General features: G+C 44.4%; 1 protein-coding gene across 3 annotated transcripts; it reads left to right on the top strand.

Annotated features, from left to right (window-relative positions):
• Positions 1-490: 490 nt before the first annotated feature.
• On the top strand, positions 491-27954 carry DENND5A (DENN domain containing 5A). 3 transcript variants are annotated; one of them, XM_072422333.1, is made up of 23 exons: positions 491-652; positions 7875-7946; positions 8974-9083; positions 10108-10762; positions 11722-11909; positions 13606-13923; positions 14397-14612; positions 14842-15076; positions 15590-15740; positions 16192-16285; positions 17480-17611; positions 18744-18896; positions 18980-19061; positions 20310-20394; positions 21142-21270; positions 21433-21554; positions 22456-22601; positions 22706-22824; positions 23267-23448; positions 23578-23660; positions 25182-25305; positions 25709-25877; positions 26822-27954. In XM_072422333.1, the coding sequence occupies exons 1-23, from the start codon at positions 553-555 to the stop codon at positions 27003-27005; spliced, it is 3849 nt and encodes a 1282-aa protein (XP_072278434.1). In that variant the 5' UTR covers positions 491-552; the 3' UTR covers positions 27006-27954. The 3 variants fall into 3 exon arrangements, with proteins under 3 accessions (XP_072278434.1, XP_072278435.1, XP_072278436.1); XM_072422334.1 differs by having other exon boundaries at positions 20313-20394; XM_072422335.1 differs by lacking the exon at positions 7875-7946.
• The last annotated feature ends 35 nt before the right edge of the window (positions 27955-27989 follow it).

Genomic DNA, 27989 nt, shown 5'->3' on the forward strand with positions numbered 1-27989 from the left:
ACTGGTGGGGTATATGGGGGGGGGGGGGGGGGGTTACCAGTGATGGAGCAATGATAGTTGGACTCCCCAGTGATGGTGGGGAGGAATTATTTTCATGGGGTATTTGGGGTTGGGGGCTCTCCAGTGATGGGTTATTTGGGGTTTGGGGTCTCCAATGCTGGGGTGTTTTGGGTCTCCAGTGATGGGGTGTTTTCTGTTGGGGGTCTCCAGTGATGGGGTATTTGGGGTTTGGGGGTCTCCAGTGATGAGGTATTTGGGGTTGGGGGTCTCCAGTGATGGGGTGTTTTATGGGGTATTTGGGGTTGGGGGTCTCAAGTGATGGGGTATTTGGGTTTAGGGGTCTCCAGTGATGGGGTATTTGGGTTTAGGGGTCTCCAGTGATAGGGTATTTGGGGTAATCTCGGTCAGGCTCTCTAGGAAAGGGATGACATCACCCCTTTGTACTCCTCCTCTGCGCATGCCCGGCGTTGCCCCGCCCTCTCCCTGGAGGCCCCGCCCCGATCCCCGGACATCCCGGCATGCAGTGCGGGGAGCCCCGCTAAGCGGTCAGAGATGAGCGGGGGGAGCAGTGCGCCGCCCGGCCGGTTCGCCGATTATTTCGTCATCTGCGGGCTTGACACCCGAACCGGCCTGGAGCCCGACCAGCTGTCTGGTGAGTGCCGGGGTGGGGGAGGGGAAGATAACGGTCCGGAGAGCCGCCTGTGTACCGGTATAATGTGACGGGAGAGGCGCCCACCTATACCGAGCGCTGTACAGAGCTGGGCCGGGGGTAAGGCGCCATTGGGGGAAAATCTGTGCACTGACACCGGGTGTGTGGGGGGGCCCTGTGTGTCATCACCCCAAAATACTCCCCCGACCGGTGCTCGGCTCCTCCATACACCCCGATCACCCCCCGGTGTCCCCATCACACAACACACTGCCAGGTGTGTACACCGGGTGCTGACAGGTCCTCTTACCCCACCTGTAGGGGGAGCTGTGTTGTATTATATAGTGTGTTGTGTTCTAGTTACATATATTGTGTGACAGGTCCTCTTTATACCCCCTGCAGGGGAGATAATGTGCAGTGTTGTATACATTGTATTGCATGCTGTGTGTGCCCATCAGACAGGTCCTCTTACCCCACCTGTAGGGGGAGCTGTGCAGTGTTGTATGGTGTGTGCCCATCAGACAGGTCCTCTTACCCCCTGGTGTTATTACATGGCAATATTATTAATAATAAACAGGATTTATATAACACCAACATATTACACAGCGCTGTACATTAGTGATCCTTCATTGCACTATAATATGCTGAAGTGAACTAGGATTGGATGGCGGTATAAACTGAAGACGACAAGCTAGGTACACACGTGCAATAATTATCGTTAGAAAACGAACAACTAACGGTTATGCAGAATTATTTTGAACAATCATATTGTGCACAATTCTGTACATGCTGTATTGATCGTTCAGATATAATCCACCAATAATGTACACACGCTAGACACGATAGTTTGAACGATACACAAAGTGACACATAAAGGAGAAAGCGTAACGCAGAACAATCCACGATCACTGAACGACCGTACACACGATAGATAGCGAACGATCATCATCCAATCAGATCCGCCAGGACCGTCGTTCCTTTCCAGCGACATTCCTCGTTCGTCGGCGTCGCTGTGCACTTTATTTGTTAACGATTATCGGACGATCGGTCGTTTAGTTTCTATTGATAATTATTGCACGTGTGTACGCAGCTTTAGCTGGTCGGACAAAAGGTCTTCGGTGAGCCGAATAATTTTATAACGTAATATTTAATACTTTCAAAGTTTTCTAAATGTTTTCATTCTTTCCTGTAAGGCGTTCCGGTTCCAATCATCTCTTAGGGTCGCCTCATTTTAATCGGAAGTCTTATATTGCAATAATTATCTGCGTTATTATCACACAATCATTACCTTTCATTATCTATGCACCATGTAGATTGTAAGCTCTTCGGGGCGCACTGTCTGTATTAGTCTGTCATTTGCAATCCCCATTTGGTGTACAGCGCTGCATAATATGTTGGCGCTATATAAATCCTGTTTAATAATAATAATGAAGTGCCAGTGATGCCTTATCCTTTCATTAACCTATGCTAAAATTCTTGGGGTGCCTCATACAGGGGTGCCCTCACTTTTTTGGCTTGCGAGTTACTTTGAAAATGATCGGCTAAGAATGATCCAGCAACAATAAAAACTTGGACTTAATACCTCCTGTGTGTGGTGGAGTTTATATTGAAAGACCTGTTGGACCCCCCTGGCCTAATACAATAGAATCTACATTGATTGTGCCACCTTCATCCTAAATTCCCCTTCTCCAAGATTATAGGATAAAAATATTTCACTATTCTTAGTTCTCACAATTTCATTGTTTCCAATAATTATCTGGACACGAGTAATCAGAACTCCAAATACTCCAAGATGTATTATTATTATTTATGTATTATTATTTATTACTTCTATTAGCACAGAAAAGAAGGTGCATTGTATACAGTGTGTATTGCAGACAGGTCCTCTTCATACCCCCTGCAGGGGAGATGTGCAGTGTTGTATACAAAGTATTGCATGCTGTGTATTGTGTGTCCTCTCTTCCTCCTATTGTGTGATACTTCCCCCACTCCTTAGATTGTAAGCTCTTCGGGGCAGTGTCCTCTCCTCCTGTTTCACTGTCTGTATCTGTCTGTCATTTGTAACCCCTATTTAATGTACAGCGCCGTGTAATATGTTGGTGCTATATAAATTCTGTTTATTAATAAATTGGGTACTGTAGACAGGTCCTCTTTGTTGTGTGCTGTGTATTGTATAATGTGTCCTGTCTGTGTGTGCTGTAGACAGGTCCTCTTTACACCACCTGTAGCGGGAAGATGTGGAATGTTGTATGGTGTGTGTATTGTATAGTCTGTGTTGTGTTCCAAGATACAATGTATAAGCTGTGCTGTAGTCACATATATTGTGTGACAGGTCCTCTTCATTCCACCTGCAATTGGAGAAGATGTGTGTGTTGTGCTATATAAAATGTGTGCATTGTATCAGTGTGTTGTAATTGTGTGCTGTAGACAGGTCCTCTTTACACCCTCTGTTGTGTGTTTTATCGCATTGTCTTCCGTGTAATATATGTGTTGTGTATTCTATGCTGTATGTGTACTGTAGGCAGGTCCTCTTTGTGCCCCCTGTATGTGATGCAGAATGTTGTGTGTTGCATTGTGTAGTATTTGTGTGTATTGTATACTGAATGCTTGGGTTCTTATTGTGCCCCCTATAGGGGAGATGATGTAATTTTCTGTATATAGACAGGTCCTCTTTACACCTTCTGTATGGGTTGCAGAATGTTGTATGGTGTGTGTTGTACGTTCTGTGTGAATGCTCGGTGTGTGTACTGCTGACAGGTCCTCCTCATACCCCCTGCAGGGGAAGGATGTGCAGATTGTATGGTGTGTGTTGTAGTTTTGTCACATGTTGTGTACTGTAAACAGGTCCTCTTTACACCCTTTGTATGGGATGCAGAATGTTGTATGGTGTGTGTTGGATTGTGTAGTATGTGTGTGTGTTGTGTGCATTGTATACTGAATGCTCAGTGTGTGTACTGTAGACAGGTCCTCTTAGCGCCCCCTGTGGGGGAGATGAGGTAATGTTGTGCATTGTACGGTGTGCGCACTGTGTTGTGTGATTGTTGCGTCTTCGCATCCTTCCAAACATCTTGTGTTTCCGGTTTATCGGATTGTTTTTACATTTGGGGTGGAGTTTTCATCCTGTGATTGCTGAGACTTGTAGTCCCCCCACCCATAACCTTCCATTGTGGCGGCTGCATTTGTTTACATTTTTCAGGATTCCCTTTTATTTGGTGATCCCGCCAGGCAACAACACTCAGCGCCTGCCCGTGTCAGGATGTGACTACAACCCCCCCCCCTTTATTTAATCTCCATAACCGGGGGGAGGGGGTCTGTAGAACACCGGGATATCTGAGCGCAATGTGAGTGATAAGGATCATGCAGTCACGCAGCGTATCCCGGGATCGCAGCGTTGTCCCCCCCCGCCCCCCCCGGTAGAGGAATCTCCGGTGAATGGTTTTATCCTCAGCTCACCTCCGGATCCTCAGCCAAACCCGACCGATGCGGCTGTCAGTGCTGCTGATGGTTGCTACGGGTGACGGCACCTTGCCGTCTGTACTGAAAACTTGATCCGTATTCCGATCTCACCGTTATATTGCATCATATTCCTCCGATCGATTGATTCTGATCAGGGGAAAGCATTGATAGGTCGATGAAAGATCAGATATTAATGGCAGATGGTCGGAGATGTTGGGTTGGGGCAGATTGGCGCCTATGGTGGCATTGGGGGCCCCTCCAACTCACTAGATGGCATATACTGGACACTCCCATCCTTCCAGCGCCCCCTTCTGGTGACCTGTACACAGCTCCCACATGACATTGGACACAGGGTGGTCATTGGGGTAACTGCCCCTTTATAGGGGTGGGTACGATGGGGAGGGGGCAGTGGGGTTGTTCTCTACAATTGTTGCTTCCAATTTGTTATCCGGTGTCCCCTGCTCACCTGTACGGCACTGCGGTGTCATGGCGCCGAGGGCCCCTGATATGTAAATCATTGGCTGGGTAAAGAGGACCGGTCACCGGGGGGCACAGAGACATGTTCAGTATGAAAGCTGCACAGGGCCCCCACCAATCACATCATATATGTGCATTTCACATGTGTCATGCGTGTGATTTACATGTCCTGGCTGTGATATCGGCAGACTGCCAGTCCAGTGACTCCCCATTCCCGCCATTCCACCCCCGGACACATGGACAGGTCCTCTTCCCGCACACAGCTGACCAATCCCATCCCACATCCACAAAGTTCCCGGCCAATCAGATTGCAGAGGGGTCTGTTAAGATTCTGAGACGCCGTCTGTTCCCTCCCCCGAAGAGCAGCTTCCAGCCAAATCCACCAACCGTCTGTTTCCTAATAAACCTTTAACTGCCAATCAGAAATCAGCATTTACATTTATAATAAAAGATAAAATTCACCTATAGGGGAGATTTCCCTGATTGTCCCCTCCCCCTCAGTCATCAAACATTGTAACTTTGTATCCATCACAAGGCTGCAGGGGCTGATTTGTGTCAGAGATTTGTGAGCTGCACAGATTGTGTCACCTCTGAGCTAGAATCCATCCAGGAAATAGGTGGTGACCCCAGATGATGCCTGAACAAAGATGGCTCTGTCCTTGTACGGAGAAACCCAGGTGGCGGCATTGTCAGGAGGGTCATGTGATCCCTGGGGGGGGTGCTGACCTGTCATTTGACATTAAGTTACAGCTTGCTGTGATGACAGGTCCACTTTAGAAGCAGAGATTGGAATCTGGCCGTTTAACCCTTCAATGCCCACCGAATACTGGCAATCTGGGTATGATGATTGGGCAGTGGGTGTTCTGCTGATGAAAGGGTTAATGCCCTCACTTGGCAGTGGCAGTTAACACATCAGCTGGCGTTCACAGGGCCCTGGGGGCCACTTGGCTCCTTCGTGCCGGTGCTCTCCTCAGATTGTGTCATTTCTATATTTAGAATTCTCGATATGAAAGCCGGAGAGATGAATTCCCTCAACAGCAATCAGTGAATTATAAATCGCGGTGACACCGGATTACCCCGTGGCCTGGCCACACGCAGGTACAAGCACCATAAGTAAAATACCCCTGCTGATCCTGCCATGAAAGGTGTGCAAGGAATGACCAATATTAAAGTGTAGCTCCAGAAAAATCTTTAGTGAATATCCCAGCAGTAAGATTCCCCCGTGATTCATCCAATTCTAACAATTTTGCAGGTAATGGCATAGTGTGGTCATGTGATGTGGCAGGCCGCGGTTGCTAGGATTGGATAACGCAGCCGGGAGATCGTTGTCACCTGAGTCTTCCTCTTTAGCCATCTGGGGCCAAACGGGGCCCCAGGGAGCGCAGTTATTTTTTATGTTTTCCTTCCAGGTGACAGCTGATTTAAAAAAAAGCAAGCGCTGGGGCCCCCTGCAGACCGAGGGGACACACACACACACTCCACATCGGTCTTGCCCTTCGGTCCCCCCTTGTCTCGGCGTCGGTCTTGCCCTCGGTCCCCCTTTGCGTCGGTCTTGCCCTCGGTCCCCCTTTGCGTCGGTCTTGCCCTCGGTCCCCCTTTGCGTCAGTCTTGCCCTCGGTCCCCCTTTGCGTCGGTCTTGCTCGGTCCCCCCTTGTCTCGGCGTCGGTCTCGCCCTTCGGTCCCCCCTTGTCTCGGCGTCGGTCCTGCCCTCCTCGGTCATGTGGCCCCTTCATGGGTCTTTCCGTCAGCTTCCTCCTTTTGGTCATCTTATGAGTTCCATCATATGATTTTGGTGATTTTGGTTCCAGTTTCTCTTCTTGTTCATCCTTTTGGTTCCTCTTGGTCATGGCAGTGTTTAGCTGTAATGTTCGTTCTGGAGTTGGGTTTGCTCAGAGGGTTCAGTGTTGGGTTGAATTTAAGAATTAAAGTCCAAAGTTAAAAACAAGACCAGGTTACATTTTTGGGGAAAATAGCTGAAAATACCGGAACTCCTTACACTCTCAGCTACTGTGTAGGAGATAAAAGGAGGTCATTACTCTAGTTGCATTACATGTAGGATTTTGGCGTTAGGTCAGATATGCATTGCAGTAACGCATGTGTAATGCAACGCACCATACATGCGTTTGTGCTTTATGATTCTTTTTAGATGACCGCCCCCTCCTTTGGTCTGTTAGACTTCAGATCTGTGACCCGTATGGCGGCTCTTCGGGGAAGCATTTTTTCGGAAAGTCGCCCAAATTTTGGATAACAGATTCCGGTCACATACGACCGGCGTAGATCCAAGCGGTGATGTCACCGGTGGCAGGAAGCCGACAACCCATGCCAGGCTATGCCGCCTCGGTACAGTCTGTATTCCCCGGGAGGGAGGAGGGGGTGGGCAGTCATCTGCTGCTTTGTGTCTGCGTCTCTCCATCTGCAGCCGATGCATGTGCGAGATTCAGCCGCGTCCAACGCCCGCGCTACGTGAGATCACTGGGGGGGGGGGGGGGCAGTTGTCATGAATCCGATGTACACCCCGCTGCTCGCTTTTCACATGAATAATGGATATTGTGCTAATGACCCCATCATCGTCCACATATTAACCAATTCCAGCCTGACCGGGGGTCCAATACATCCACCTGTGCCATTTCTGCGGGGGCCCCAAATACACAGCAATCCTCCCTGCACCCCCTGCCAATCTATCACCACCATGGTGCAGCGCATGCGGACAGGGATCGGCTGCAAAGAGGCTGAATTGTCCCAGGATAGGGAAAGGGGAAATTTTCAATTTATTGATTTTTTCACATTTATTTCTGTCCTGGTGATAATGTTGTCACCAGAACAGGAAGTGAGGATGTAAGTCCAAGGGAACCACAGAGAAGTGTAAACAGTACCAAGGTTTTCCTCGTCATAGTTTTGTAGAGGAGATTGTAGACGTGATGGATGAGTGAATCCGTTTTACCAAGAAAATCCAAAATTAATATTAGAAAACCTGACCAATCGCAAAGCTTCCTGCAAAAATGTAGGAACGTCCATGTCCTATCCATGCAGCCAGTCACAAGGTGAGACGATAGAGCGGAGCAGAGCTAATCGGCTGGAAGTATTGTCAGGGGTTGCTGTGTGCGGTCCAGAGGTGGCCCATTGCTCGGCACGCTGCACTTCCGATCTGTAGATCTCACGTTGCATTCGGAGATTTTAATTTGACGTTTATCTCAGCAGAAAGAATCGCAGGTGACCCCGAATATTGATGTTAGGTTGATGTGTTTGTCCTCAGTCTGTCATCCTCATCCTCATGTTATGTTTTATCCTTGTCCAGCACTGTGTGACTACATAAAGGCGTCCCGAGTCCAGGCTGCGAATGGGCCCTTTCTGCCCAGTACGTCTGAAGGTAAAAGGAAGGAGGACAGCGGCTTCTAACCTGAGGGTCTCCAGCACGGCTTCTCCCGCCATGGACTGTCTGCTGGGACTTGTGGTCCAATCATATCCAGACAGTCATTGGTTGGTGCAGCCTGCAGTAAGGTGCAGCTTCACTGTGCAGCGTGGAGAGAAGGGGGGTTCTGGGGGCCACAGATGCAGCTATTGAATTCCAGGCTGCATTGCATATATTCTACCCAGAATCCTGCAGGGTTGCTCTGTGAAGAGAATTTGTGTCCTAAAGCCCATTCTAGCCCTTTTGGGGATTTCCTGTGTGGTCACTGAGACAGGAAGTGAGCCTATGGGGACACATGGGGTTGTCAATGAAGCTTTGCATCCCCTCTGCTTCTCCCCAACAGGCTCACCAATACCAATAAAAACCATAAAGAGGGTATAACCCCCCAACAAAACCAGAAGAAATATTTTGGCTCCAGCTGAGCTTTAGGAAAACTTTTGGGCATTTTATAACCAGACTGCACAGTGAGGCTACGCCTGGGATAACAAGCTTAAATAACAACTCTGCTGATAACTGTCTCTGCTTTGTAGGTTTTCTGGTCGGTTTCTGCGTTTTTACCTCTTTGGCTTGTTTAGGATTACAACATAGAAGAAATGCGCAATGCTGTGCTTTCTATTCACACTTCCTGTGTGCGTCCGCTGACCGCATTCTCTGCTCTTCCTTCAGGAAACAGCAGCTCAATGTCTGCGAAAATGCGATTGCCTCAGAGCGGCGGGAGTTTTGCATGAAATGATTTGAGATTTCAGGTTTTCTTGCATTCTTCTGGATGAAATCGCATTTTCGTCACATTGCGCTGCTGGCGGTGATAACGGATTCCATGTCACTTCCTGTCTGTAGAATGGACACCAAACGTCATTAACTGATTGTTTCTGTCGCCTTTTTCTGCTGACTAACCGGCCCGCGCTGTCATCACTCTGTGATTCAGGGGTGGGGGGCAGATCGATGCTTGTGATTGGTTGATTCATTGTATGTTTTTCTTTTAAAGGGGAGAATTTTGAGCAGACTCCGCTCAGGCGAACCTTTAAATCCAAGGTTCTGGCTCGTTACCCAGAAAATGTGGAGTGGAATGCCTTCGACCAGGACGCAGTGGGTATGGTAAGTGTCGTCCGGTCTCAGTAGATATGGCGATGGTCTGGCTGTCTGCACAGGATTTCCCTAGGTTCTGCCCATGAGGATTGGCTAGCGCCAGGATCCTTCCAATGCGCTTCCCCACTGCAGTAAATGCAAACCATGCCATTGAGGAAGTGCATTTTGCATTGCATTTTCTGCAGCAGGAGAGCGGAACAGACTTTGCATATTTGAAGGATCCCGTCCTTGATACATGCAAGCAGTTCTGGATTTGGCTGGCTGCCTTCAAAGCGATTATTTGCTAGCAACTTTTTGCCAGTATCAGGATTGCCGGTAAGATGCCGGTGTGCCATGCACATGAAACCCTGAGCTGATCATCGCTAATTAGAACTGGCCATGTTTCAAGGGTGTCACAAGCATTAACACTTCACAACATATTCAACCTTGTGTTATGTGAATAAGAGTAAGGGGGGGTTCTGTAGTCCAGCAGAGGAGAACTGGGCAGGGTTGACAACATTGCTTGGGATTTTGTAGCAGCAGAGAAGAGTTGTCAGCTTGCTACAGGAAGTTACATTTTCATTCCTGATTGTTTAATAAGGATAAGAGAAAAAAAACATAAGACAATCATGTTTTGCCAAGATTTTAAATTTAAATGTAAACCTTAACTTTAAGAAATCTGATAAATGGCTTAAAGCCGCATTTTATATGCTGTTGACTGTGGAGTCCTGCTAGAATGGGGCTTCCGGCCTGTATTGGAAATCAATTATAAAATCAATGACCCGCTAGTTGAACATTTTGACATTTTAAAAGCCATTGGTATTATCATAACTGTGCACATAGCTGTGGGAGGGGCTTAGAAGCCCCACCCATTACAGTATGCAGAAAAGTACGGGAAGAGGCGGAGACAGGACCAGTCACCTTACACATTAATAGAGTTTACCAGTGATTGGTCTTTATTACAGAAAGACAAACCCCGGAATACTGCTCACCCTTCTAATGGCAAGTGGCCCCCAAGTTCTGAATCTCGGCTAATTGTTGTTTTCTTTCACAGCTATGCATGCCTAAAGGGCTTTCCTTCAAGACTCAGGCCGACTGCCGTGACCCCCAATTCCACTCTTTTATTATCACGCGGGAAGATGGGTCGCGGACGTTCGGGTTCTCTCTCACCTTCTTTGAGGAAGTCACCAGCAAGCAGATTTGCAGCGCCATGCAGACCCTGTACCACATGCACAATGCAGAGTATGACATCATCCATACATCCGCCACCAACGGCAGCACGATTTGCACAGAGGATTGCAACGATTCCTCTGTCGCCAAACTGCAGAGGTTCAACTCCTACGACATTTCTCGGGACACTTTGTACGTCTCCAAGTGCATCTGCCTCATTACCCCCATGTCCTTCATGACGGCCTGCAAGAAGGTCCTCGAGCAGCTGCACCAGGCCGTCACCTCTCCCCAGCCCCCGCCACTGCCGCTGGAGAGCTATATCTATAACATCCTCTACGAGGTGCCTCTTCCTCCTGCTGGGAGGTCCTTAAAGTTTTCAGGTGTCTACGGGCCAATCATATGTCAAAGGCCGAGCACCAACGAATTGCCGCTGTTTGACTTTCCAGTGAAGGAAGTGTTTGAGTTGCTTGGGGTGGAAAACGTTATTCAGCTCTTCACCTGCGCATTGCTGGAGTTCCAGATCCTCCTCTACTCACAGCGTAAGTATGGCCAAAAATATGTGAACATAGTTAGAGATTCCATATTAATGGCCATATGGGGAGGGGTAACTCCATACAAAACTCAATGGGGGTGCTCCGTATTAATAGCCAAGAGAGGAAGATGAGGGAAGGGGAGGTGGGAGGTGCACTCGCTAATGATCACGGATTGAATTTGACGTCCAACAGGTAAGGCTCTCCCAATGTCCAATCAGAGCATTAGAACATTCTCACCTACAGCTATAGCCTGTTACATTACTAGGACAGCTGTAGCCAATCAGATCAGTGTGCTTGCTGAAAATGCCCAGCAGATTCTTTTTGGTTCATTGGATGCCGGAGTTCTTTAATAAACCTGTCAGAAAACTATGGGGCTCTCATTGTTGTTCTCTTTGTCTGTTAGTCCTCCTCAATACTTTCTGTATGACAGACCCCAGAAGTTCAGGAAAGTAAAGAAAAGGCTTCAGTGACAAATGATGGCAGGTGCTCTTTCCTACAAACTCTGAATAAATTTAAGTTAACCTGCCTGGTGGTATGATTTTTGTATTTTTAAATGTCAAATCGGTACATTTGACATTTAAAAATACTTCTAATTTTAAAATGCCACCCCCCCCTCCCAGGATGCAAGGCTAGGGGACGCGGACGATGTGGGCCAGGCATCACCGAGTGGACCTAGATGCCGGGCCAGCATCGCTGGAGGGCGCCGTGGGCTCGTAAGGACCAGGTATGTCCTCAATTCCACCCGAGTGTGGCTCGGGGTTACCGCTTTCTGTAAAGATATTTCATCCTGAGCCCCACATGGGAATACCACCGGGGGGTTTAATTAACAGAGCTAAGATTGTAAAGAATTTCTGCAAAGTTCATAATTATTTGCTCACTTAAAAATATCTCTAAAGCCAAAACTTAAAGTCCCTTAGATCCCCCATCGGTGTCAGCACTGCTCATATTGTATTTTTGACTTACAGATTACCAGAGGCTGATGACGGTGGCAGAGACCATCACGGGTCTGATGTTCCCCTTCCAGTGGCAGCACGTCTATGTGCCCATCCTCCCGGCTTCCCTGCTCCACTTTCTGGATGCGCCAGTGCCCTATCTGATGGGGTTACACTCCAATGGGTTGGATGACAGGTCCAAGCTGGAGCTACCGCAGGAGGTGAGCAAGTCTGCTGGCCCAAATCTTTCCTGTCTATGGCACTGGGGGCAGGGATACCCTTACACAGCAGAACGGAGGTGAAGCCCCAGAGAAAGGGGGGCCGCCTATCCACTTTAATATAACTAATTGGACAACATGACAATGTATTATAATGTACAGATGACAACACAATGGTGGCAGAAAACAGCCAGCAGTAAAGGAAGCCGACAGCGAAGGGTTCACATCAGAGGCCGCTTTATATCCCAATGAAGGCGGCCGTTTGAGTGTGGCACACAAGGGACCATTGAGCTCCCAGAACAATTGGTGGATTATACTGAGTGAGGCTGCACCACTGATCACCGCCCAGAGTTCGCTGCTTCCATGGCACAGTCTGAGCTTGTGGTGACTACAGCTGGGAAAAATGATCCTACTTCCTGTGCAAAAACCTTGGGAGAGCCATGCAGCTCAATCAGCCAACAAACAAATTCAGTCCTGTGTAGGTGGAGTATTAGTGATGAGTGTTGTGATATTTCAGATACTGATGTGCATTTTGATGCATTTTAGTAATTTGGGTTTCAGATCACCCTAAAAGTTACTTGTTAAGATGGTAGGTTGTGGTGCCATTACTGCTTCCTCACACCCCTGAAATGCACCTGCAATAAAGGCACTGCATGTATCGTCTCACCCATGACCGCCCATAGGGAATAAAGGACCAACGTGAACATTTTACAGCAAGCAGTACTGAACCGCTCACTATCACTCTATCAAATGTTGGTGATTTAAGTAGCACAGTGCTGTTGGTGGGCGTCTGGCCACCAGGAGTCAGCTTGGGAGTCAATGTTTCCATTACTGGTCTTTCAAGTCAAATCCTTGCAGCAGTTGTGGTGATTAGTGTAAATGATAAGTATTATTATTGGAACTGAACTACAAATTCAGAACCCCTACCCAATGTGTAGCTGTAATTGGCTGTAGCTGTGCCCCACTCAACACAGCCAGGACCTCCCTTGCTTTAGTTTCTTGTAATCAAACTGAAACATTACAGGTGTTCTTTGCCTTTTTCCTGTGACTACAAATCCCACCTCCTCATATAGACACATTTATATGGCGGAGAAGCAAAAAAGGAGGTAAGTGTGTGCTGCTAGGCTGGGCTGCATTAAGGTCAACCTGGTACCTTGCCCTTCATGGATACAGCACAGGTTCTCTTTAATGATTTTTATTTGTTGAGGTCAGATATTTTCGATCAGAGTCTGACTTTGTTTAGACTTGACTATTCCGGCCTTGGATCGGAACTCGAATTTGAGTAATCGCAGTTCTGTTCCAAAGTAACTATGCCTGACATCTGTATAGTATTCTGCTAGAAGATGACAGCCGCTATTGTTCAGTGTCCGGATTGGCTGATCCATACTAGGCCCATTGTACCGCTCATTACAAGTAAGTTATAGTTTCTTGGCTGATCCAACTGGATTTAATCAGAGATTAATGTTTTATGTTCTGGACACATCTAATCTCTTTGATTCCGCAATGGCACAACCCAATCCAATCAGATCAAGATCCACTAACTGTTTTTCTTTTATAACCAGATTGAATATGATGATTATCTGTAGCCAGCAGGTCCTCGGTGTCCTCAAACGCACAATCTTTATTGTTCAGCTCCATCTATTGCGCTGGTTTTACTTGCGAGTGAAACTGTAATGAATGTTCTTCTTCTCCCTTTTAGGCCAATCTCTGCTTTGTGGACATTGACAACCATTTCATTGAGCTCCCTGAGGATCTCCCGCAGTTCCCTAACAAGCTGGAGTTCATTCAGGAGGTCTCTGAGGTTCTGATGTCCTTTGGTATCCCACCGGAGGGGAATCTCCACTGCAGCGAAAGCGTCTCCAAACTAAAGAACCTCAAAGCTGCAGATCTCGTGTCCGACAAGAAGAACGGCAACCTGGCTGGATCTCCCCTCAACTCCTACGAACTTTTGAAGGAGAATGAGACTCTGGCACGTATTCAGGCCTTGGTGAAAAGGACCGGAGTCAGCTTAGAGAAGGTCAGGAGCCTCCTGCATTGGGGATACTCACATGTTGTCTATAGAAGGGTTGGAGACCATGTGACCTGGCACAATTAAGATGGGGTCTTTTTAAAACCCTAGCCCTCAGCCCTAGTTTTACCTCTTTCTTTGCCTTTCAATACCGTGTGACCGTTACCAACAAATACCCAATGCCAGAGTTTATGGAAATCATTCATGTCACCTCTCTTCATCCGGTATACAGATTGGCTGCCTGATTAGTGTAGGTCACATGGTCCATCATATTCCAAAATACCTTGTTTTTTTGTGGCGTAGCTCTAGCTTTAGGGTGAGGGATTTAAAAAGACCATGTCACTTTGCCCTGAATAGCTAAAGCCTGAAGTCCATCAATGGAAATGCAGGGATTGTTAATTTACCAGCCAATAGTTTTTATAGAACAGTCATTAGCTTAGTCTTATTCCCCATATTTGTGAACTGGTATTTTTCTTTTGCAGGTGGAGGTACGGGAAGAGTCCCCCAGCAAGAAGGACACCAAATTCCAGTGCGATGAGGAAGAACTCCAAATTCACCAACTCAACATCCATACACGGGAGGTGTTCACTAACCGATTCACTCAGATGTTTGCAGACTACGAGGTTTTCGTTATCCAGCCCAGCCAAGACAAGGAGTCCTGGTTCAACAACCGCGAGCAAATGCAGAACTTTGACAAGGTAAGAACTGCAGTGCAATGTGGGATCACACCGGAGCAGAAAAGAGGACCTCTCATTAACAAGTTTATATGAATAAATTCCTGATGTGTTTTCAATATTCAGCAGTAACATTGTACAGGTTGTCAGTGTTACACTGGAAAAATATCTGATGACAGGTCAGCTTTTAACTATTGTGTTGACGTATTAGCTCTCTAGGAAGTCGTGACATCATACCCTTCTCTCTTCCCAGGCCTCCTTTCTGTCCGACCAGCCTGAGCCATACCTTCCATTTCTCTCCCGGTTCCTGGAAACGCAAATGTTCGCTTCTTTCATTGACAACAAAATCATGTGCCATGACGACGATGACAAAGACCCCATTTTACGAGTGTTCGACTGCAGGGTGGAGAAAATTCGTCAGCTGAATGTCAGAACTCCAACGCTGCGAACGTCCATGTACCAGAAATGTACCACCATTGAGGAAGCAGGTATGGTCGCTAATAGGGGGGAGATGAAGACTTCCTGTAATGGGGAATTTACTTGTAGCGGGTTATTTGGCATAGAGCTTAGAAAGATAACCTCATCAGTTTGCTGCTTCTCCTTTCACTGTCCAACCACAGACTGGGGAGGGAACAAGAACTGTAAGTGTTACTGAACTGCACTGCAGATGAACCAGCTCTTTCCTATTAGGCAGGGTACACTTTGTCTTGGAGCTGTGTATATATATCAGGACTGGATAAACAGAAATACATATCATGGCAGGAAATGAGGGGAAATCGCATTAATGAGAGACAGAGGGCTAAAAAGAAAAACAAAATCTGACTGAGACTTCAACCCTTCACTATCCAATTCAGAACAAAATCAGAAGCTATAGCTGTCTGGCATGGGTTATGGGTTATGCCTGCACTTAAATCCAAACTTCTAAAGCTGTGTTGCCTGGGATGATTTCTGTTTTCCTTTACTGATAGGTTCTCTTTAATATAAACTTTTGACCTCTGCAGTGAAAGCCATCGAACAGCGTCTTTCCAAGATTGACCATACCGCTATCCACCCCCATCTCTTGGACATGAAGATTGGACAGGGGAAGTACGAGCCGGGGTTCTTCCCTAAACTCCAGTCCGACGTCCTCTCTACAGGACCGGCAACCAACAAGTAAGACCAACAGACTGTCTATACGTCGCCCCATGTCAACCAATAGGATTTATCTATTTATTCTGCTGACACAAACATTCTCTCTGATTGGTTCAGAAGACCCCAATATTCACTAAAAGCTATTGGTCCAGAAACCAAAAAAAACCTGCACTGATCAGCCGAAACATTCCCCCTGCAGGCCTAATATTTTGTAGCTCCCCCTTGTGACCAAGCCATGATCCTAACAAGTCCTCTGAATGTGCCCTGTGGTATCTGGCATGATGGTAGCATTGAATCCTTTAAGTCACATTGTCCCCAAATGACTTATTCCCGTAATGTATCCTGATGGCTCCTCCAGCCTGCTTACGTCCCACAGAGCTTGCAGTCTGTTCTTTGTATGTACAGAATTCAGCTTCCTGTCCTGAAATATTTCCTGATTCCTGGGTGGCAATAACGGGTGATTTTCTTGCAGGTGGACAAAGCGGAATGCCCCAGCGCAGTGGCGGAAGAAAGACAGACAGAAGCAGCACACTGAGCACCTCCGACTGGACAATGATCAGAGAGAGGTAAGTGTGGAGCAGAGCATGCTGGGATCAGTTCCTCAATAGCTGAATCTCCCATCAGTTCATAGGAGGAAATTTACACCAGGAGTTTAGTTTTTCACACCAGAGCAAAATCTAAAAAGTACAATGTTGGCAGAAAACGGGACAAGGATATCGAACAGATCGGATAGTACTGACTGCAGAAATCATGTATACAGCGGGTTTCATATTCAGTCCCCTGACCCCATCTACACAGCCAAAGAAACAACATTGAAGTATTTAAGATTTATGTAATACCACCCCTTATTTTATCTAATGCAGTGTTCTCTCCAGCCCCTTTTAGCTAGGCGTACCACCCGGCATTTTTGAGTAGCCATCCGGGTGTCTTTGGGTTCGTAACTGATAATTTGGGTCACAACACAGAGGCTGCCACCCACCTACAATTTCTCCGCACCCAGATAAAAAACAATTCTGGTTTAGACCACTGTAATGTCCTTCCCACCTTTCATTTATAAGCAATTCCCAGCTGTCAAAATGACCGCCGTAGTTTCTGAATACACACAGGAAGATGCCACTGTCAGGAAACCAACATCAGACACAGAATTTATAGTGAGATACTAAGTAACATTGTTTATGTAATAATTCTGTTACAGTCATGCATGTTATCAATGAAGACATGAGCTTCAATCTGCATAGGATGGCGGATAAAATAATTCTGATAACAAAGTTACAGTTTTTTCTTCCAGAGGTCATCTAAAATACTGTGAATATTAGAATAAGATGTATACATTTTATCCACAGTGATAATACTGTAACTTTTAAACTAGTGCTGTTAAACGTAGACAAAAGTGCATTTTTATGTTTTTGTTGGTGTATTGCAAATCGATTTTGCAAAATGATATCACCAATTGGGTCGCAGAAATACTTTGGGGTCTATTAATAAAGCAGTAACTTTCACTGAAACATTCCCTGGTGGGGAATCTTACAGGTATATGTGTTTCAATGGCAGTAATGGATTCTCCACCAGGGAATGTTTCGTATATTGTATTCTCTGATTTATAAATAGACCCCATTTTTTCTTTAGTACTGACAAAGTTATCTCCAAATAAACAGATATTATTATGAAAATGTAAAAATTGTTTCTGTCAATTGAAAGGGGGGGGGGGGGGTGGCAGGCGAGGGCTTAACCTATAATTACAAAAATTGTTCTCTTCCCAGAAATACATCCAGGAGGCCAGGAATATGGGGAGCACTATCCGCCAACCCAAACTCTCCAACCTCTCCCCCTCCGTCATTGCCCAGACTAATTGGAAATTTGTGGAGGGTCTGCTGAAGGAGTGCCGCAATAAGGTGCGTTGTAGGTTTTTACGGGCTGTAATGCAGTTAATAAATTTGCTGCCAGCTGTTTGCACAGACCCAGCACTGCTAACCCTATGCTTGGAGCACTGCTCAATGATTCTTCACGACTGGACAGCAGCCACCATGGGGAACTGAGCTTATGAAGAACATATCTTCTTATAGGGTTGTTTAACTGCACAGTCTCCTTTTAAGGTGGACCTGTCTGTTATTTGACAAGCCTGTCTGAATAAATTCAGATGTGTCATGATATATGTCAACAGTATAATGCTACATTCAAGTTTTATCCTTGAGCTGCACTCTGTGACTATGATTAGGCTGAAATGATGGATTCGGTCTGCTGCAGACAAGAAGAAGCATTTCCTTATTCCCAAGTAATCACACTGCAACATTGTAATTCATAGCCAGACACAGGGTGAGAGTTCTTTGGCATATCCCATACAATGATAAAAATATGGCCAACATTGGCAAGCATTAGTGAGCAGTACAGGCAGTAACCGCTGGGCTTTTGCAGGCATTTACAAGTGGCTGTAAAAGCCTGGCAGTATTGTGTATTTTTGATTGTTTTAAATGAAACTGCTAGAATAATAAGCTTTCACAAATGCCAAAAAGCAATTCAAATTTAAGTATATGGAGTTGGAGGGGGCTGTAAGTTGACCTCTAAATGCTTCATGTAGCATCTTAAAAAAAAAAAAAAAAAATGTGCAGCAGAGCTGCTTCTAGCTATGGCCGGTCAAAGGATAAAAAATAGAGCAATTCAATTCAAATGTTGACCTTTTCTTTGTAAGTTTATTTAAGCAGAACAAAAACACTTACAAAATGCTTGCAAATACAGCTTGTCTGAAGATGTCACTGATGATGCATAAAATATCACAGCACTTGGCTCCTTTTTTGGCATTTTATAGATGCCTGAAATGTACCCAGCACCGTTCACACATTGCCGGCTGTGCCAGAACTAATGAAAAATGTTTTTAGCTGAATAGATAAAAAGTCTCTACAACCTACCAGACATTGTGTCCAGAATTCAGGGACATTCTAGATGTGTAGTAGTGATGGCTTCTTATATGGCAGCTCTGGATGTGGTGTTCTGAGTTTTTTTCCATGACAATTTTAATTTGGCTTTCAGACAAAGCGAATGCTGGTGGAGAAGATGGGTCGGGAGGCGGTGGAGTTGGGTCACGGTGAAGTCAGCATCACTGGGGTGGAGGAGAACACTCTGATCGCCAGCCTGTGCGACCTCCTGGAACGAATCTGGAGCCATGGCCTCCTGGTGAAGCAGGTAGCCACAGGAACCCAGACTGACCATACTGTACATGTCTGCTTGTGTCACTGAGACTTCATCCCTCTTTATTTGTGCCGCAGGGGAAATCTGCATTGTGGTCGCACCTCTTACACTATCAGGACAACCGAAGGAAGATGGCGGCCGCGAGCTTCAGTCATTCAGGTTGTCATTCAAAATTTCAAACTTTTTTTCCACTAACTTCTCTGGCGGTCTAATTATGTCCGTATTTTTATGTCAAAAGTGGTACGTTGTTTTGCATAGAAATTTGTTGTTTATTATTTTAAACAATTCTGTAATTCTGTAATATAGGAATACCTCTCGGGTATGATAAAGTTTGAAACACAAATCATAAATTTTAATATATTAAATAATTATAAACAATTTTATAAATAAAATAAACTTTATTAAAAAATTAAAACATTTTTTAAATTTGTCAAAACAAGGGTACGATAATAGAATAAACTTTTGGATTTATTTATTATTTGGATTTATTTTTTATAACATTTTTTATTGTGTTTTAAAGGCAGACTTTAAACAATGTTTTAAAGGCAGATTACAATGTAATCTGCTTTTAAATTTCCTGCCCAGCCACGCCTCCCCAGCGTGCCGACGCATCACATGGATCAAGCCAAGGATGTGATGCGGAAGCCGGCCGGGGATCTGGGGTTTCTGCTGTTGGCATGTAAAATTTACCCCGAGCCACTTTTGTGAATACCGCCAAGGCAGTTAATGTTTTCTTTAATTGCATTACTTTTTAAGCATGGCATAGAAAAAAACAAAACAACAAAACTGAAAATTATTTACCAATAACTTTGCTATTCTTTGTGCAGGGACATCATTTTAGTGCTATTTTAAAATGGGACAAATAAATTAAAACTTCTTTATACTGCCACAAAATCCTGGTTTTCACTAAAATTGTATATGACATTGTAACGGCAAAGTGAATGACAAATAAATAGATTCATAGTGGGGATGTAAACACTGTGCTGGTCCATATGGGGGGTGTACAGGTACAAGCCAGGTCAGTTATTCACTTAGGGAGTAATTACTCTGGGCCCCCACTTCTCCAGGAGCCCAGTTGACAAAATGGCTGGGGGTGTGGGTGTTTTATCTAAAGCCATCTCTGCACACAAGAACTGAATTGGTAAATTCTGAAGGGGGTCTGGTATGTGATGGGTATATGGTCATTGCTAATAAAGAATGAGGACTGTGGATCTTTTGCAGAGGTCAATCAGGGAAACCCCATACAATGTGTTGTTTTTTTTTTTGTTGTTTTTTTTTTTTTACATAGCATCATTTTATTCTGTTTTAGATTAAACTTTTATTGTGAAGTTTTTCCTAAATGTCTTTTCATCACTGTGATCCGGTTTATTAGTACCGGGTGTATGATTGGCTTTGTTTTTCCCCCAGAAGTATTTTTAGACTCGGAGAGGAGAAAATCTGATCCCAACCCAGTGATGGCTCCTCTGAAGATCTCTCTGGTCCAGGATATGCTGTAAGTAGTATTGGCTTATTGTTCTGGGGTCCCATGTGTGATACATTCATTCTAGACAACTAATCAGTGCGCACAGTCTCTGTTGGAGTTAAACACCCCTGGTACTCTGTGCCAATGAGTATCAATTGACATCAGTAGCCAAATTTACCCTGCAAAGCATATCTCAATGTACATCATATAAACTAAAGGGCTCCTGCCTATACATCTGTTCATGTACAACACACCATTTAGTCTAGATTGAAGCACTATAAATATCAGCATGATGGAAATGTTAATATGTCTGCTTTATCCAAATCTGGAGAAAATAAGGTGACTTGCTTTAACAATTCTCTCTTGGTAATCATTTTAAACAAATGTTCCCCTTATAAGTCATTTTTATAGTTTACCTGTGTTGACCAATACAAGGCTAAAGCAACAGGTTCCCTTTAAAGTCTGACTAGCATTGCATACTCGCCTTACCTCTGCTTCCCAGGTAGGGAGAAAGCTTTAGGATAGAAACCAGGCAATAGTGCTGGGTGATTGAGTCACTTGACCCCCATTTTGGAAAGTCCTGGCTACGTTACTTAATTTCTGGTAGACAAACAGAGCAGTGGTGGAGCAAAAAGATTAAAAAAGGTGGGTATTAAAGTGAACCTGCATGTAATGCCCTGCTCAATCCAAGCTCCACTTCATTGACATCACTAATGACCATTATCTGGCACTGCCTCTGGTTTTGTTCTCTAACATTGCTGTCATTTCATTTTTCAGACACATCCAGAACATCGGGGAGATTAAAACAGATGTGGGAAAAGCTCGGGCTTGGGTGCGTCTGTCCATGGAGAAGAAACTTCTCTCCAGACATCTGAAGCAACTTCTTCTGGACCACGAGCTCACCAAGTCAGTGTCCCTCTGAAATCTCGAGTCCAGATTACTATGCTGTATTTGCGTGTGCAAGATAATGTTTGAATCTGGATTGTTCTGAATCCTGATAGTAAACCTCACACTGCCAGCCTGCAATATATTTGTCCTGGCTCTTATTCTGAAATCTTCTTCTTCCAGAAAACTCTACAAGCGTTACGCCTTCCTGCGCTGTGATGACGAGAAGGAACAGTTCCTCTACCACCTCCTATCTTTTAATGCTGTGGACTATTTCTGCTTCACAAACGTTTTCACCACAATCAGTGAGTACATCAGGGTCGTCGTCTTGGCATCCATTATTCTGAGCCCCGATCATGTAAACATAGCGGTATTGTCATAATCTGCTCTCTCTCCCCCCAAAATCTGCAGTCTAGGATGAATGAGCTGCACTGTCTTTGATATTCATATTTTGGGAGCAGAGAAACCCTCATAGCTCAAATCAGCTTTTTTTTTTTTTTTTTTTTTTTTTTAATTGTGGTCCATGTTTGCTACTTGGACGATGTCACAATTGGGTCTTAGGTTGAACATTATTGTTCTATATGTCAGGTGAGTGCTTTATGGGGTATGCTATTGTATTCACTCAGAAAGCTGTGAATCACATTGCTAAAACTCAATTTACAGTATGAAGCTTGTAGACATGGTAAAGAACTTCCTATCTGATGGTGTATTACAATGGGGAAGTCGCAATATTCACAGCTTTGCTGCCGCTGTTGATGGACAAGGAATGCCTCAATAAATGGAAGTAAGCACGAACACCACCGCAGCACAGGAAATGATTATCGTGATCAGTGGTGGTTGTGTTGTTGGGAGGCGGTAGTGGTGCCCAATACTTGTTCTAAATCTACTACTCTTCTTTGACATGACCTTGTAGGTGTTTTTGAGTATATCCATATATTGAATATATTGTGCTTACCTCTCCATGCTGGTGCACCTTCTGCTTTACATTTAATAGAATGATTTTGCTTGCAGCCATGGCGGTTGCAGCATCTCAGACACTGCTGACGCCTGGAGGATTTCATCCCTCACCAATGTCAGGGTTTTATGTAGTACTTAACAGCTGAAATGGGAGGAATTTTTTGTTTCTTGTGAATGACAAAGTATCTGTTTGTCGCCTTGCTGGTGGTGTATGTGGTTCTTACATAACATGTCATCCTTTCTCTCCAGTGATCCCCTATCACATCCTCATTGTTCCCAGCAAGAAATTAGGAGGCTCAATGTTCACCTCCAACCCCTGGATCTGCATCTCCGGAGAGCTGGGGGAGACGGGAGTCCTGCAGGTACCTCGCAGCATCCTGGAGATGACCTATGAGGTATAAAGGATTGTTCGGGAGGAGAATGCCACTATCATGAACATATGTTTGCCTTGTTGGTGCATGTGCTTGTTGGGTGACCCAGCATCTCTCCTCTCTTTAAGTGCCAGAATCTCGGGAAGCTGACGACTGTGCAGATTGGACATGACAACTCCGGGCTGTACGCCAAGTGGCTGGTGGAATTCGTCATGGTGCGCAATGAGATTACAGGACACACGTACAAGTGAGAAACCTCTACTTTTCACATTAAACTCACTATCACCCCTCAGAATTATGGTCAGAATATTGTGTCCCGGTCCAGATTTATCAGTTGTATCTATGCTAATAAAGAGGACTTATCAATCCAATTCTGCTACGTAGTGCACTGGGTGTATCGCATTGTATTCTCTGGTAGAGCAGCACTCATGTTGCCACCTTCTTGCCCTTGGGGGGGTCCTGTAAATTCCCATTCAGCATTGTGCAATCGAGGCCAATCAGTGTCAGGGCATGTCTGCCTTGTGCAGCATTTCAGGTATCATAAACTAGATCACATTTAGCACAACAGACCTATAGTCCTTAAATGAAAGTTGGCTATATGTTTATCCTGGCATATGGCACCTTTTGCTGAGTTATTATTCCTTTGTGTCTAAATAAAGCACAGTGTTTAATTATCTCTGTTTTCCAAGGTTTCCCTGTGGCCGCTGGCTGGGGAAAGGGATGGATGACGGCAGCCTGGAGAGGGTCTTGGTTGGGGATCTTCTGACACCAACTATTGATACAGAAGACAGACCCTGCCGGACGCCTCCTCTGCAACACTCACCTGGCATGATCAGAAGACTTGTAGCAATATCACCCAATAGTAGGCCAAGTAAGTAACACCGTGTGTCCAACTGAGACCTCACATTGGCTGTGAGAGTGATCACATGACTTTAGTTTGTAACACTGCAGAATTATTATACTTCATTACTCACCTCTATCATCTTTCTTCCTCCATTAGAATTAAACACGGGTCAGATCCAGGAGGCCATAGGAGAGGCTGTCAATGGAATCGTAAAACACTTTCACAAACCAGAAAAAGAGGTAACATTGCTGCTCCTTGTATGTTCTTTGTTGTTGAATCATGACGGATATTGGACCTAGATAGCAACTTTTCGAACATTTCACACTTATCAGCCAATTGTTTTACTATAGACAATGAAATCTCCTCAAAAACCTTAATGCTGAACCTCTTACCTGGATGACAACACCTTGTAGCCCATTAATCTGCATTTCTAATTTATTCAGCTGGGACTTTTTGTGTTTCCTTGTTATACAGCCAGAAAATTCCAAGTAATGCTAAAGGGAGGAAAAAGAGAAAGTCAGCCTACAACTTTGTTCTTCTATAGTAAAAAATCATAGCTGCCCCTATGAACAAAATTTCATGGCCTAGGCCCAGGCTCTAGATGTGTGTTGTTGTCTGATGCTTTTTAGGTGTTAGATTTTTATTACCAGTGTGCACATTCTCCAATTTAAATTGGTAGGATTAAGATTTGTGTTAGCCTAATATGTTAAGTATGAAACAAGAGTTTGTACATTTATATTGAATCTCCTAAACAAGAAAATTTGAACTGGTGGAATCACTGCAGATCCTCATCCAGCTCTCAGTGGACAAGGAAAACCAGGGAAAAATAAAACCCCAAAGAATATTAAAAGTATCAATTGCATCTTTTTTTTAAAAAAACAACAAAATTTATTAAATCAAAAATATTACAAAAATAAATACCCAAAAAGCAGGACAAAAAAGATAAAATGATTAATGAAAAAAGATAAATGAGTCCTTCAGATATTTTAAATCCCTTTTCAGTTTCAAAACATTTAAAAAGTCCAGAACCGGTTAGGTGGTTTTTACAGATCTGATGGAGATAGTTACACATTTCACTAAAACAATCTTTAAAAATGAATCCTCCGTGATTCTTTTGCTGTGGCTGCTGACAATTGTGGGGTCTATGATGCCATCTGGTTGGAATTGTTACTCCATTGAGTATACAGTTATTCACATTTCTACAGTCTCTTGTGTGTGTTATAAGGAGGGTGTTTAATTTTTGAAGATTGTTTAAAAAAATGCCAATACTTGTAAATGTGTTTTTAAATGTGGTTTTGAAGAAGCGGATTTTTACAGCGAAACATGTAACCATAAGAACGGTTAGAGACTTTTTTAAATGTTTAAGAACTGAAAAATATGCAACTGATACTTCTAATGTTCTTAGGAAAAAAGAAAATAAGAAAAAGTTTATTTTTTAAGAATTTCTTGATTTGCATGAACTTTGCCACTTTTAAGGCGGCTTCCTCTCCAAAGTATCTAAATACTGTCTAAGCATAAAATTGTATCCCGCAATGCAAATCTTTCTCCTCCACCACCACAAAATGCAGTTTATGGCATCTGTTGATAGATCATGTGGGATATGGTGAGGATAATTTATTCTCTGCCTCATGAAATTCGCATTTTCTTGGTGTTCAAGTCGCATGTTCACATTATGGTGACTGCCCTTTTGCGGCAGTGCCATGTTATAATAACCTTACTATGTGTGCTTCAGTCTGTACTGTGCTGTATTATCATTACAGAGGGGAAGTTTGACATTGCTGCTGTGTGGGGAGGGCGGTCTGGTGTCGGCTCTGGAACAAGTTTTCCAGCATGGATTCAAGTCACCGCGACTCTTCAAAAGCATCTTCATATGGGACTTCCTCGGTAAGGACCAATGCATCCTATACTGCCCTAATATTCCAAGCAGAGCTGTCAACCAGAACTGATCATTAAATCTCCTCTCCCTGTTTCCAAAACTTGAGAGAGATGAGATCTTCTGTAGTCCACTTGTAGACTATATTCACCAGGTATTGAATGCCCACATTCATTCTATTTATAGTGAGGTGAATGTGGACAGCCATTAAATGACACTTTTTGATAAGGAAAAAAGTTCCTGCGACGTTCCAGCCCAAATACGGGCAGTGAAGTTCCAATATTTGTATTGGTCCCCCATGTTGGTGGTGATGTGCGGTGAGCGTCCTGTGAACTGTTTTATAAATGGCTCTTTTAGCTATATTTGTGATGAATTGGTTTCTGACTGTGATGTTGTTTTGTCTGCTGTCTTCAGAGAAGGCACAAGCACATTACAATGGCCTTGAGTTCAGCGAAGGAGCCCCCAGTGAAGACTGGCAGAAGAGGGCTCGTATCTTCGGCCGCATCATCAATGCCATCAACAGCACTCCTCGCAACATCGGCAAAGACGGCAAGTTCCAGATGTTCGTGTGCCTGGGAGCCCGGTGAGTGCCGTTTAGGAATAACTCTCCCATTACAGCAGTTCTGCCATTACTGTGTCATTTAGATTTTTCATACTATTATTATTTCATACACTGTATATATATAGCGCCAACATATTATCCAGCGCTATACAAAGTCCATAGTCATGTGACTAGCTGTCTGTCAAAGGAGCTCACAATCTAATGTCCCTCCATAGTCATAAATCATTCATACAGTCTAAGGACAATACTGGGGGGAAGCCAATTAACCTTACTGCAGGGTTTTGGAATGTGGGAGGAAACCGGAGTAGCCGGGGGAAACCCTTACAAACATGGGGAGAACCTGCAAACTCCATGCAGATGGAGCCCTGGCTGAGATTCAAACCCAAAAAAATTGAGAAACTCACATTAGTAGGAGGCAGGGACTGCAATGGTGAGGATCCACTAGAAGACAGTCTATTCCCCTTCCCTTCTCCTTAGAGCAATTTTCTATCTGAAGGGGTGCTGCCTGTATCTAATAATTGATCTGTACCATGGCAGTCTTTACAAATTTTGAATGTTTAAGGGTTCCAGCAGAGCCAACGCGTTTTGGTGATCTGTGTCCTTTTCATCAGGTTATTAAAAGATATATTATGTGCTAATTTGAAAGTTCAAATACAAATGTGAAATATCCCAAGGGGATAGGGTATGTGTTATTAGTCATGTCATGGGGGGGCAATTCCAGCTGCGAGGCAAATGTTGATGCCCTATTGTTCTGAAATGGAATGGCCAGTGATAGGCTTGGTTGTCAGGTTGCCTGGCTGAAAGGGGCCGGGGGATGGGGGGGTTGTGTCAGTGTTGCCATATAGTTTCATATGCATATGTATGTTTTGCTTTTAATCTTAATATTAGGTATATTTAGGTATACACTGACAGACCAACCTTCCAAGCAGTTCAATCCCTCTAATTATATATTTTTTTCCCTTTAGTGATCACTATTTGCACCACTGGATTGCCTTGCTGGCGGATTGCCCCATCATAGCACAAATGTACGAGGACACAGCTTTAATCAAAGATCACACCCTGGTCAACTCGCTCATCCGCGTCCTACAAACTCTGCAGGAATTCAACATCACCCTGGAAAGCTCCCTGGTCAAAGGAATCAACATCTGAACCCTGTAGATGCCAAATCCAGAGATCGATCACTACTGTGCATCCTACGGCGCCCCCCTTTGCTGCTGCCGCCTCACTGCGCCGCCACTTGCAGCATCCCTTGTGTATTATACTAGAGAGTATAATATTTTCTAGAGAGATTTCTTTATGACTTATTACATCCTTTCATATGAGAGAGGTGAAAGTGAATACTGATCAGCTTATTTTTCAAGCTGTTCTATTTACTGACCATGAACATGGTACCGAGTCATCCGCCCACAGCGTTCCTTCCGCACTCGTTACAAAATCATGGTGACTTCTTTTTCTTTTTACATTGTCTGTTACATTGTATCGATATTGCTTTATTGGCACTTCATCACTTATTTGCTGTTACAGAAAGATATATATATATATACTTATATGATATATATATTTTTAAATTTATTGTGCTAGACCGCAGTGTTAAGGAGTCATGAAGAAGATTTTGTGAATTTATTATTTTTTTTCTTTCGTCAGTATTAATTTTTTTGTGAGTGACGAGACGTCAAAAGACTTTATATATCGTGACACAAATGCACTCAATGTTTTTCTTTTTTTAATATTCAATTTTATTTATTTAACTATTTTTGTGTTTTCGTTGTCCTGATCCTCCAATGCAGCCTGCGCAGTCCGTACTTTATAAAGCGACTTTCCCCGGCATGGAGAGCGGATGATGACAGTGACACTTTCTGTCAGACGGCCCTCTGGCGGAGAATCTCTTACCCGTTATGCCAAGAGAAACCCCAAGGTTTACTTATGTCTGAAATAGTTTACCAATGCTGCTTCATGCGCCTTTGACATGCAATAATACAAGGACAGTAGGCTTTGTGCCGTTCATCTTACCCTGGCCGCTGGCCAATAGGTCCAGAGGTATTTTGCACAGATCAGTTTAAAATAAAAAAAAAAATGGATAATAAATACATTTACACAACTTTCCAGAGTTCTGGCCTCTTTAATGTTAATAGC

This window comes from Pyxicephalus adspersus, chromosome 9 (assembly GCF_032062135.1).
Source record: "Pyxicephalus adspersus chromosome 9, UCB_Pads_2.0, whole genome shotgun sequence".
Classification (NCBI taxonomy): Eukaryota; Metazoa; Chordata; class Amphibia; order Anura; family Pyxicephalidae; genus Pyxicephalus; species Pyxicephalus adspersus.

What these genes read in the sequence shown, in the direction of transcription:
- DENND5A (XM_072422333.1), top strand. Translation starts at nt 553, where the DNA reads ATGAGCGGGGGGAGCAGTGCGCCGCCCGGCCGGTTCGCCGATTATTTC. An exon ending in TCTCTGGTCCAGGATATGCT is followed by an intron (nt 20,395 to 21,141) that starts GTAAGTAGTATT and finishes TTCATTTTTCAG; the next exon opens with ACACATCCAGAACATCGGGG. An exon ending in ATTACAGGACACACGTACAA is followed by an intron (nt 22,825 to 23,266) that starts GTGAGAAACCTC and finishes CTGTTTTCCAAG; the next exon opens with GTTTCCCTGTGGCCGCTGGC.